Source organism: Entelurus aequoreus, linkage group LG06 (assembly GCF_033978785.1).
Source record: "Entelurus aequoreus isolate RoL-2023_Sb linkage group LG06, RoL_Eaeq_v1.1, whole genome shotgun sequence".
NCBI classification, from domain to species: domain Eukaryota; kingdom Metazoa; phylum Chordata; class Actinopteri; order Syngnathiformes; family Syngnathidae; genus Entelurus; species Entelurus aequoreus.
This window is the reverse complement of record NC_084736.1, coordinates 1,618,300-1,631,967: the sequence shown is the minus strand read 5'-3', so window position 1 is coordinate 1,631,967 and position 13,668 is coordinate 1,618,300. Positions and strand designations below refer to the sequence as shown.

At 41.0% G+C, this 13,668-nt stretch overlaps 1 protein-coding gene across 1 annotated transcript in view; it reads right to left on the bottom strand.

Moving 5' to 3' along the window:
* Positions 1 to 13,668, bottom strand: part of LOC133651713 (transmembrane protein 8B-like) — a 182,256-nt gene that overhangs the window by 17,815 nt on the left and 150,773 nt on the right. Inside the window, exon 12 of the mRNA XM_062049764.1 lies at positions 5,329 to 5,445. Coding sequence (XP_061905748.1) covers positions 5,329 to 5,445 — 117 coding nt within the window. The remainder of the gene's footprint in view (positions 1 to 5,328; positions 5,446 to 13,668) is intronic.

The following is a 13,668-nucleotide window of genomic DNA, read 5'->3' as shown; positions in this document are numbered from 1 at the left end:
AATCGACTGTTTGTCTGCTTCAGTGCAGCTGGCGTACCACACTGTTATGCAGTATGTCAGCAGGCTCTCGACAGCCGAGCGATAGAAGGTCACCATCAGCTGCCTCTCCAGTCTGTTCTTCCTCAGCACCCTCAGGAAGTGGAGTCTCCGCTGGGCCTTCCGGATGACCGCAGTTGCATTTTGGGTCCAGGAGAGGTCAGCAGATATGAGGGTGTCGAGGAACTTGAAGGAGCTGACTCTCTCCACCTCCTCGCCGTTGATGTAGAGGGGGGCGGGGTCTGCAGTGTTTTTCCTGAAGTCAAAGATGAGTTCCTTGGTTTTTGTGGTGTCCAGTGCCAGATTATTCACTGAACACCACGCTGATAGTTTCAGGACCTCATCTCTGTATGCAGACTCATCCCCCCTGTAATGGGACCCACTACCGTTGTGTCATCGGCGAATTTGATTATTGTGTTATTCGGGTGGGCTGGACTACAGTCATGGGTGTAGAGGGAATACAGCAAAGGGCTCAGCACACAGCCCTGTAGAGAGCCGATGCTGAGTGTGCGGGAGGAGGAGAGATGGGAGCCGAGTTTTACTGTCTGAGGTCGGTTGGTCAGGAAGTCCTTAATCCAAAGACAGGTGGGTGTGGGGAGGCCTAAGTCCAGCAGTTTGGTGACCAGGATGTCTGGAATGATGGTATTGAAGGCGGAGCTATAGTCGATGAAAAGCATCCTGACATAGCTCCCCCGGTGTTCCAGGTGGCTCAGTGCAGAGTGGAGAGCCATGGTTATGGCGTCGTCCGTGGATCTGTTTGCCCGATAGGCAAACTGCTGTGGGTCTAGGGTGGGGGGGAGGTAGGCTTGGATGTGGTGTAAGACCAGCCTCTCAAAGCACTTCATGATGACAGGTGTGAGTGCTACTGGGCTATAGTCGTTGAGGTTGTTTGTTGCAGCTTTCTTGGGTACCGGGATAATTGTGGCGGATTTAAGACAGGGTGGGATCAGTGCCTGTGCCAAGGAGAGGTTGAAGAGGACGGTGATAATGTAGGAGAGCTGGTCAGCACATGCTTTGAGCACCTTCCCGGGTACACCGTCTGGACCAGCTGCCTTCCTGGGGTTCACTGCCTTGAGCACCCGCCTGACCTCGTGCTCCTCAAGAGTGAGTGTGGGAGTGCTGGGGGCTGGGGGGGTTGGGACGGCTGGGGGTGGTGTGGTTGTGACTGTTTGTGATGTCTCAAAGCGAGCAAAGAAGCAGTTCAGCTCCTCTGCCAGCGATACATCCCAGTCCCCGGTTGCTGCGTCACAGCCTTTGTAATTGGTGATGTGCTGTATGCATTGCCACATCTGCCGTGGGTTGTTGCTTGAGAGGTGGTCTTCGATCCTGTCTTTGTAGTCCATCTTGGCTTCCTTGAGTCCTCTCTTCAGGTCAGCACGCGCAGCACTGTATAGAGCACTGCCACCTGACCTGAAGGCGGTGTCGCGGGCCTTCAGGAGCATGCGGACATGGCTTGTCATCCAGGGTTTCTGTTTTGGGTAAACCCGGATGCTTTTTTCCACAGTGACATTGCCGATACTGTACTTTATGTAGGATAGTACCGACTCTGTGTGTGTGGGCAGGTCTTGGTCTTTGAAAACATCCCATGCAGTGTGTGCAAAGCAGTCCTGTAGCTAGGGGAGTGCATCCTCAGGCCGAGTTGTAACAGTCTTTATTATTGCTTTTGTCCTTGATTTGAGGGGGGTGTAGGCAGGGATGAGCATCTAGGAGAGGTGGTCCGACTGGCCTAAGTGGGGGAGGGGGATGGCTCTATATGCCTCTTTGATATTAGAGTAAACATGGTCCAGAGTGTTTCCCCCTCTAGTAGGGCATTTAGCATACCGATAACATTTTGGTAGCACTGTTTTCAGATTGGCTTTATTAAAATCTCCAGCAATAATGTGTGCGCCATTGGGGTGGGCACGTAGCTGTTTGTTTATTGTATTTAGCAGTAGAGAGAGCCATGCTAACATTAGCATCTGGTGGTATGTAAACTGCCGTGATGATTACTACTGTTAGCTCTCTTGGCAGAAAAAAGGCTCTACATTTCCTGACATGAACTTTAGGTCGGGGGAACAGTGACTGTCTATGATAGTGCTGTTATTAGACCATGCGTTATGTACATAAACACAGAGACCACCTCCCCTGCTCTTATCAGAGTCCTCGTTTCGGTCCCGACGTAGCAGCGTGCGGTCTGCTAGCTGCACCGCAGCGTCGGGGATTAGGGGGTGAAGCCAGGTTTCGGAAATGACCAAAAAACAACAGTATTGGAAGTAGCTATTTCCAGCTAGCTCAAGTTTTAGCTCGTCCATTTTGTGAGCGATGGATCTGGCGATGGTGAGGTATATGCTCGGCAGCGGAGGATTGTGGGGCTGTTTCTTGATTCTCTTCAGGAGACCAGACCGGCAGCCCCGCTTTTGTTTCCTCTCCCTCCGCCACCTGCGTCGCCTGCCGGATCCGATAACAATCCACGCAGATTCCGGCGGTCTCGCTATCTCGTAGGGTATGTTGTGTGAGCGGTGGAAATCGCTCGAAACAGCTATCCTGTGTTGAAAACCAATGTCCAGTAGGTTTTGACGACTGTGTTGTGTCGCGAAGGTAAACAGACATAACTAAAACAATATAAAACATAAAAGGAAGCACCGAAAGTGGGAACTGTAAGCGGCTGTGTCCGTGCGCGCCGCCATCTGAACATAAACATATGTCATATGTTGTATGTTGCACAATTGCACCAAGAAAAATTCCTAGTTTGAGAGCCTGTTCTCAAACAATGGCAATAATAACTATTCTGATTCTAATTCTGATGGCTCTGACATTAGCATTCCTGGCGAATTTCTGAGCAGCTTGCATTTTCCTTCTTGTTTCTGCTTTAATGGATTCTGCCTTGGATTTTATAGTAATTTTCTGTCTCTTCGACTCCCTCTCCACATCTAACTGCTCCAAATGCAAAAATTATGCAAACATCAAAAATAGTACAGGCAATGTTTATTCTATCAGCTAACTTCCTTTATCTGAAAAGCCATTTGTCATTTATAGCATGAAATAACAAATATTTTGCAGTGTTGTTGTTTATGTTTCAAAATTATTCAACTATTCAATGTCAAAATATAAACAGTAGAAATAATGAACAAAATGTCAGCTACAGCTACTGTCTTGTTGTAAAACACCAATGAAAATTAAATGTAGCATTTAGACAGGCTGTACTGTAGCAAAAGTCATCACATGTCTGCTAGGGCTGGGCGACATGGACGAAAAAGTATATCTCGATATATTTTTCCGTAAACTCGATATTTGATATATATCTCGATATATTTTCCGGTGAAAATATACAAATAAAGATATTCATTTTTCAGCAAAATTCACTGTAGTTTTTGGCAGGTATGACAAAGAGACGGATGAAGATTTTAACACACATTGTAGGTTGGGAAAAAAACGAAGAAAAACGGAAAATATTTTTTTATATTTTTACAGAGATGAAAAAGAGGAATTTCCGACTATAGACGGAAAAATCACATGCCTGCTGGAAGTACAAGCCAAGACTAATACCCGCAGGCTGCAGAACTTCATAAAAGCCCCTCAGAACTGGTGTACTGGTCAGCTTTTTTTTAGCCATGTGACAGATTATTCTATAAGCATGAGTAACTAAACATGTCCACAACTACAAACCCCAAAAGCAGTGAAGTTGGCACGTTGTGTAAATGGTAAAAAAAAAAACAGAATACTATGATTTGCAAATCCTTTTTAACTTATATTCAATTGAATAGACTGCAAAGACAAGATATTTAATGTTCTAACTGGAAAATGTTGTTTGCAAATATTAACTCATTTGGAATTTGATGCCTGCAACATGTTTAAAAAAAGCTGGCACAAGTGGCAAACCAGACTGATAAAGTTGAGGAATGATCATCAAACACTTATTTGGAACATCCCACAGGTGAACAGGCTAATTGGGAACAGGTGGGTGCCATGATTGGGTATAAAATCAGCTTCCATGAAATGCTCAGTAATTCACAAACAAGGATGGGGCGAGGGTCACCACTTTGTCAACAAATGCGTGTGAAATTGTCCAACAGTTTAAGGACAACTTTTCTCAACCAGCCATTGCAAGGAATTTAGGGATTTCACCATCTACGGTCCGTAATGTCATCAAAAGTTTCAGAGAATCTGGAGAAATCACTGCACGTAAGCGATGATATTACGGACCTTCGATCCCTCAGGGGGTACTGCATCAAAAAGCGACATCAGTGTGTAAAAGATATCACCACATGGGCTCAGGAACACTTCAGAAAACCACTGTCAGTAACTACAGTAACTACTAATTGCTGGTTAAAACTCTACTATGCAAAGCGAATGCCATTTATCAACAACACCCAGAAACGCTGCCTGCTTCGAGGAGCCCGAGCTCATCTAAGAATGACTGATTCAAAGTGGAAAAGTGTTCTGTGGTCTGACGAGTCCACATTTCAAATTGTTTTTGGAAACTGTGGACGTTGTGTCCTCTGGACCAAAGAGGAAAATAACCACCTGGATTGTTATAGGCGCAAAGTTGAAAAGCCAGCATCTGTCATGGTATGGGGGTGTATTAGTGCCCAAGGCATAGGTAACTTACACATCTGTGAAGGCACCATTAATGCTGAAAGGTACATACAGGTTTTGGAGCAACATATGTTGCCATCCAAGCAATGTCCTTTTAAAATGCTGCTTATTTCAGCAAAACAATGCCAAGCCACGTGTTACAACAGCATGGTTTCGTAGTAAAAGAGTGCAGGTACTAGACTGGCCTGCCTGTAGTCCAGACCTGTCTCCCATTGAAAATGTGTGGCGCATTATGAAGCGTAAAATACGACAACGGAGACCCCGGACTGTTGAACAACTTAAGCTGTACATCAAGCAAGAAAGGGAAAGAATTCCACCTGAAGAGCTTCAAAAATGTGTCTCCTCAGTTCCCAAACGTTTACTGAGTGTTGTTAAAAGGAAAGGCCATGTAACACAGTGGTAAAAATGCCCCTGTGACACATTTTTTTGCAATGTGTTGCTGCCATTAAATTCTAAGTTAAAGATTATTTGCAAAAAAATAATAATTTTCTCAGTATGAACATTAAGTATCTTGTCTTTGCAGTCAATTCAATTGAATATAAGTTGAAAATGATTTGCAAATCATTGCATTCTGTTTTTATTTACCATTTACACAACGTGACAACTTCACTGCTTTTGGGTTTTATAAATGATGACTTCATGCAGGCATGTCGTTGCCTCTCGCCTACCTAATAAAAGCATGTACTACATGCACTAGGGAGTAAATATTTGACTTACCCAAGCCACTGCCATGATGCCCAGGGCAAAGAGACTCGGTCCCAGTAGGTTCCACAGACCGTGACGGTCCAGCTGCAAAGCCATGGAAAGGGACATGGCCCCCAGCAAATAAAGCACCTTGATGGGGAACAAAAAAACAGCCAGCATATCCGTCAATGTCGTTTGGAACACTGCGACCACTGAGGCTCAGTTCAAGCAGGTCTGGTGCACGCCGCTAAAGTCCCGCTACAGAGACCAGTTGTCGGAAAATGTGCAGCAGGGGCCATTTGCAGCCCCAAACACATTCTGAAGACAAAATAAAAACAGCCCGGATTCAAACATAACACCAAAAAGACCCCAAAAATATGAAATACGATGCTGAAATGCCCGTGCCAAACTTAAACACTAACGTTAGCATGCCAACAGTTAAAATGCGCCAAGTACCAAGTCATCTGACCGAAGTGTATGTAGAAAAAGAAGTTAGCATGTGTCAAGTAGCAAATTGTATGACTCTGAGATGTTCGGCTGCACAATTAAATGTTGGCACGCTAAAGTTAGCATGCTAGAATGCTAACAGGTAACATGTTATATGGTAAATGGTCTGTATATATATATATATATATATATATACTGTATGTATGGAGTGATTTACTTTACCTGCACGATACCCAAAACGCTTTACATCATGGGTCACACACACATTCACACACTGATGGTGGAAGCTGCCATGCAAGGTGCTAACCACGACCAATCAGGAGCAAGGGGTGGGGGAAGTGCCTTGCCCAAGGACACGTGACTAAGATGACGGAAGCTGGATTCCAAACCAAGAAACCTCGAGTAGCTGAAAAAAGATCACGCTAATGTTAGCATATCAACATTAGCATGCAAACTTTTTCAGCCCCCTTTTTCAGCCAAACACCTCACAATCATGTAAACTGGTACTTGGCACATGCTAACAGTTAGCATGATCACTTTAGCATGTTAACATGCTATCATAAGCGTGCCAACTTTTTTTTGGCTAATCTTACATGCGTATACTTCATAGTCATATGACTTGACACATTCTGTTAAGATGCTAATGTTAGCATTTTAACATGCTGAAATAAGTGTGCCAACTTTATTTTAGCTAATTTTACTTGCGTACACCTCATAGTCATATGACTTGACACATTCTAACTGTTAGCATGCTAATGTTAGCATTTTAACATGCTAAAATAAGCGTGCCAACTTTATTTTAGCTAATTTTACTTGCGTACACTTCATTGTCATATGACTTGACACATTCTAACTGTTAGCATGCTAATGTTAGCATTTTAACATGCTAACATAAGCGTGCCAACTTGTTTTTAGCCAATTTTACATGCGTACACTTCATAGCCATTACTTGACACATTCTAACTGTTAGCATGCTAATGTTAGCATTTTAACATGCTAACATAAGCGTGTCAACTTTTTTTTAGCTAATTTCAAATGCGTACACTTCTTGTCATATGACTTGACACATGCTAACCTTTGCATTTTAACATGCTAACATAAGCATGCCAACTTTTTTTTTTAGCTGATTTTACATGCGGACACTTCATAGTCATATGACTTGACACATTATAACTGTTAGCATGCTAACATAAGCGTGCCAACTTGTTTTTAGCTAATTTTACATGCGTACACTTCATAGTCATGACTTGACACTTTTCAACTGTTAGCATGCTAACATTAGCATTTTAACATGCTAACATAAGCGTGCCAACTTTTTTTAGCTAATCTTACATGCGTATACTTCATAGTCATATGACTTGACACATTCTGTTAAGATGCTAACGTTAGCATTTTAACATGCTGAAATAAGCGTGCCAACTTTTTTTAGCTAATTTTACATGCGTACACTTCATAGTCATATGACTTGACACATTCTAACTGTTAGCATGCTAACGTTAGCATTTTAACATGCTAAAATAAGCGTGCCAACTTTATTTTAGCTAATTTTACATGCGTACACTTCATTGTCATATGACTTGACACATTCTAACAGTTAGCATGCTAATGTTTGCATTTTAACATGCTAAAATAAGCGTGCCAACTTTATTTTAGCTAATTTTAGATGCATACACTTCATAATAATAATAATGATGGATTAGATTTTATATCGCACTTTTCTATTATTAGATACTCAAAGCGCTCACAGAGAAGTGGGAACCCATCATTCATTCACACCTGGTGGTGGTAAGCTACATTTGTAGCCACAGCTGCCCTGGGGTAGACTGGCGGAAGCGAGGCAGCCAGTTTGCACCTACGGCCCTTCCGACCACCACCTATCATTTATTCATCATTCATTCACCAGTGTGAGCGGCACCGGGGGCAAGGGTGAAGTGTCCTGCCCAAGGACACAACGGCAGCGATTTGGATGTCAAGAGGCGGGGAGCAAACCTGCAACCCTCAGGTTTCTGGCACGGCCGCTCTACCCACTACGCCATACCACACCTGTGTCATTACTTGACACATTCTAACTTTTAGCATGCTAATGTTAGCATTTCAACATGCTAACATAAGCGTGCCAACTTTTTTTTAGCTAATCTTACATGCGTACACTTCATAGTCATATGACTTGACAAGTTCTAACTCTTAGCAAGCTAATGTTAACATTTTAACTTGCTAACATAAGCGTGCCAACTTTTTCTCAAGCTAATTTTACATGCGTGCACTTCATAGTCATTACTTTTCACTTTCCAACTGTTATCATGCTAACGTTAGCATTTTAACATGCTAATATAAGTGTGCTAACTTTTTTTTGCAAATTTTACATGCGTACACTTTATAGTCATATGACTTGACACATGCTAACGTTAGCATTTTTGACATGCTAACATTAGCGTGCCAACTTTTTTTTAGCTAATTTCACATGCGTACACTTCATAGTCATATGACTTGACACGTCCTAACTGTTAACATGCCAACATAAGCGTGCCAACTTGTTTTTAGCTCATTTTACATGTGTACACTTCATAATCATGACTTGACACGTTCCAACTGTGAGCATGCTAACGTTAGCATTTTAACATGCTAACATAAGCGTGCCAACTTTTTTTTTGCGAATTTTACATGCGTACACTTCATAGTCATATGACTTGACACATGCTAACGTTAGCATTTTAACATGCTAACATTAGTGTGCCAACTTTTCTTTAGCTAATTTCACATGCGTACACTTCATAGCAGAGGTGGGACCAAGTCATTGCTTTGCAAGTCACAAGTAAGTCTCAAGTCTTTGCCCTCAAGTCTCGAGTCAAGTCCCGAGTCAAGACAGGCAAGTCCCGAGTCAAGTCCAAAGTCAAGACTGGAAAGTCTCAAGTCAAATCACAAGTCCTGCATTTTAAGTTTCGAGTCCTGTCAAGTCCTTTTAACCACAAACTAATATTTTTACACAGATTGTGTATGCTTTTAAACCGCTGTATTTATTTATTAAAACAAGTGCATTTGAAATAGCAGGAAAAAAATAGTACTGACATTGCAATTCATAATAGCACTATTAACCAGTCATTTTAATAGTTTAAACAATTTTAAACATTTAACTCATTCCTTTACAGAATAAACACATTTGCAAAAACAAGTGCAACTGTACTTATTTGTACAAAAGTGTTAACATTGTATTTCCATGGCATATTGCATTGTAACTAGTTCCACAGCAGTTTCTATTCTGTTCTTACCTTATCTCATTGATCTCATCTCATACTGTATGTGTGTTGATGTGTGCGTACACATGAAAAACATAACAAATACATGAACATAACAATGAACAGAGTTGTACTTTTTAGATGTCAGGGCCCTATGCAATATGTACACATATTCTTAATATAGTATGCATTTTAACTGACCTTTATTTGACTATGTTTGTCTTTTTGTAGGTGGCTAAAATATGCGGTGCTGCTGACCGCCGTCTAACGTTATGTTACTGTGTGTGATACAATGACTAACGTAACGTTATTTGTAGGTACCTCATGCAACCCTGCTTAAAAAAATCACTTGACAAAAAGTATGAATAAGGAAGCAAACTGCAGTGGACGCAACATATTGCCGTGTTTGAAATGATGTTATAACCATAGACATCTTATAAGTAGACGCAGTATTGGTTGCTGTGACGCGAGCAAATTGCATCTTGAAGTGGTGATGACGAGCCGGCGAGCAGCCTAAACTGACAGTTGACAGGTAGAAAACAAAGATGCCGGGCTGGTGTTCAGCGTTTTCCTGCTCAAATGAGCGGACTGTTGAAAATAGGAATCGGGGGATTACTTTTCACAAGTAAGATTTAACATTAATGTACTTTTGGTTGTATTTTATGAAAATAACATTACCACAGAGTTAAGAAGGAATGTGAAAATCACAAACAAATCTTCTGGGGGAGGATGACGCCCCTACAGGGGTTTGGTTTACAAACTTTCAGCCCCACCTAAAACAAAATTCACCAGCCGCCACTGATTATGGTGCATTCTCATTTTAGGCAAAATATAAGACAATACTTTCTTAACAGTATAATTGTAACCAGGAATAAGTCTTCAAGTAACAATATTCAAATACTAACATTGTTGGGTAAGACAGCATTTGGTTTTATACTGAATCCAGTGAAACAGATTGGTGGTTTTAGCTGATATAAAGACTTTCAGGTGTTTATATATGTTAAGTATTCGGCAGACGCTTTTATCCAAAGCGACATACATAAAAAATACATATATAACAATCACTGTAAACATTATCATTTAAGGGAAGAATGTAATACAAAATATCAATACAAAGTGTCAAGACAGAATAAACTCTCTGCTGCTGCAGCAACAGATATACGGTCTATAAGATATATAGATATCTAATGTATTCATACATTGTTTATGTAGGATATACGCATGTATATATAACGTAATTATATTGTTTCTTCAACTTAAAAATAGCTGACCGTTTTTTTCCCCCTTCTCTGGGCTTATATTCCCAGTTTTGATCTCGGACGTCTGGTCACTTATAGCATATAAGAATATTCTATTACTGTTAAGCAAACTATGAATAATAAAATATGTGTCCGTTATCATAGCTACACGTATGACAAAAAAGCGCGTGAAAATGAGTGGTATTCAGTGAGGTAAAATTAATTAAATGCGCTGACAGTTCATTGCTCCTGCCAAATGAATTGCACTGAGTGGAGCGGATCACCACTCCAAGATGGCGGCCCCGCGTCTCGTCTGCGCCAGTAAGCAGTAGCGCTCGATGCTGCGTCTACTTATAAGATGTCTATGGTTATGACGTTAGCAGTGAGTTTACAGCCTCACTGATTTAACTACACAGCAAATAAAAGTCATGTTACTTAGCCAATAAACGTTAGCTTACATTCAAAACTTACCCTTCTTTGTGCAACTTCAAATGTCGAACGAAGTTGGAAGTTGTTGCGTCTCCGTCTGTAATATTCGAACTGCGTGATTTGCATACGGCAATTCGTTTTTTGTTGACCAAGTCGTAGTTTTTATACCCGAACGAAACCAACTTTGGTATAAATCTTTCTCACTGGCGCGTTGTTTGACAACTCTTGTTCATTGGTTGTCCTGCAATTTGATTGGCTGAATGCTGTGTGATGAAAACAATGTAGATCTAATTTGATTGGCTGTTGTACTGAGAGCACACACGCTGACACGCAGCACACACGCTGAGAGACAGACACGTACAAAATGAAAGCTACGGAGCGCTCCCAAATAACTTTTTAAACTTTAGGTTTTGGGGAAAGTAGCAAGTCATGTCAAGTCAAAAGGCTCAAGTCCAAGTGAAGTCACAAGTCATTGATGTTAAAGTCTAAGTCGAGTTGCAAGTCTCTTTACATTTTGTCAAGTCGAGTCTAAAGTCATCAAATTCATGACTCGAGTCTGACTCGAGTCCAAGTCCTGTGACTCGAGTCCACACCTCTGCTTCATAGTCATATGACTTTACACGTCCTAACTGTTAGCATGCTAACATAAGCGTGCCAACTTGTTTTTAGCTAATTTTACATGTGTACACTTCATAGTCATATGACTTGACAAATGCCAACTGTTAGCATGCTAATGTTAGCATTTTAATATGCTAACATAAGGGTGCAAACTTTTTTTTTAGCTAATTTTACATGCGTACACTTCATAGTAATATGACTTGACACATTCTAACTTTGGCTTGCACGTTTCAGCATTCACGTGCCATTTCTCCCAAAATTGACTATGCTAGTTTTTTTTGTGTATTGTTCTAATTACACATTTTATCTTTAAAATGTGTCGCGGGCAACTAAAAAAAAACAAGCTGCGGGCCGCACTTTTGCTAAATTGTTGTTGGAAAGTAAAGTGAGGGCAAAACAATAAATGAGAATTAAGAGGGAGTAGGTTCTCCAGGAAAGTGGTTGGTGCCAAAAGTCTTTTTTTTTCCCTCACACAAAATAACAATGGATGTATTATTTGGAAGAAAAAAAATCTATCGCACAGCTCTAACTAATACATGAAGAGAGCCTCCACTCTGGGAGCGAAAGGCCCATCACCACCATGAAAACAAAGCACGGAAACCAGGACGTGAGGCAAAAATCTATAAATAACACCGGCTTAACTTTTCTCTCCTCTCTTTTTGTCAAGCTCTCAATATGACACAAAGCCACAAGCATGCAGGGGAAGATAACAGGGGAGGGGGACGGGAAATCAATAAGATATGCCACACACGTCTGCCTTCTGTCTGCTGCGGAACGTGAGGACACATTTAAGGGTTTTTTTTCTTTTTTTTCCAAGCATGGAAGGGATGACCCGCCTGCAGGAGGACAGGACTAATTGGAATAGACGAGGGAGGAGGGCACTCATCAGTCATGCTGGGTCAGACAGTAAGCAGGCAAACATCCCTGTACTGTACCAAGCTTTAATGAATCATTATCCGTCATTGTGATGGACCAGCTTGTGCAGAATATTTCTGATCCGGCATTTACATTCGACAGCGCACAGTGAGCGTGACAATGCGTGTGTGTCCGTTTTCAAATAATTTCAGCGGCCTGTTGGACTAATAAGCAACAGATGATGTGAATTTTCCGATCCGCTTCTGCAATCGGCAGAGCACGCTCTGACAAGAAAGAGGCACTACAGAGCTCGAATTTAACCACGGCAACTGCGGCAAAAGCCGCGACCGCCCTCGTCATTTGCCGTAAAGCCCTAAAAAATTGACCAACATCTGCAGCAAGAACACGACGTGACCACCCTTGACTTTTTACTTGTTAATGGACGAGGGATGTAACAATAAACGGTATAATGATAATTTGCGATAAAATTTCAGACGGTTAGTAAAACCGTCTGAAATGCATTTTAGGCAACATGAAGTCAGGCGCATGCGCACTAGCGTCGTCTGGCTTGATAATCATGGCGGACTAACTACACGGAATTTGCTTCGGAGATTTCCCCTCGGAGTAAATGGAGCCAAGCGCTTGGTTTAACGTATTTTCCCTCGATTCCGCCGTGCGTTTAAGAGCGCACTGCTGTGTTTAGATGGAGACAGGTGTAGACAATATTGGGGACACTTGTCCCCACACTAAAAGTATACAGCGAAGGAGAAAACTATTTGATGTTGCTTTTATTTTCTCAATACAGCGTCCATCAGCTGCTGTGACAGAGTTAATGAGTTGAGGAAACATGCAGCGGGTGATGTGTCGTGAACGTTGTCACAGCTTGTTTATAAAGTCTTAACGTTGTTTCCTGGGATGTTCACATGTCCTTTATTTAACTGCAAACTGTATCAGTGTTCAAATAACATCAATACTAGCTCAAATGTTTTGTCATATCATCGAACTGAACGCTGGCTGTGAAGATTGTGTGTTCGATGTGAGAGGTGTCTCTCTTTATTTTTGTTGGCCAAACTGTTGTACTGAACTAAGAGAAGAACAAAGCTTCTTTATTAGACTTTATCTTCATTAGCAAAACTGCTTTGTGTTTTATTTTGATATCAAAAAGTAAACACCAGGGTTTTTTTTTTTAATTGTTTGTGTTTTTTTCATGTCACAAAGGTATTACTTCAAAAACCATTCATGTGACACAGAGTTTTGTTAATGTTTTATTGTGTATAATTAATTCCTATACGACATATTTCTGCTGAAACTCTTAATGGATCTGTCAAGATACCCCATCTGCATATTACATATGAATGTACATAACTTTGAAAATCACAATGTAAAAATAGACATAAAGGCATCTTGAAATGACAAAAACCAGACAAGTTTACATTAATAATGAATAAAAAACCACAGTTCATATATATATATATATATATATATATATATATATATATATATATATATATATATATATATATATATATATATATATATATATATATATATAA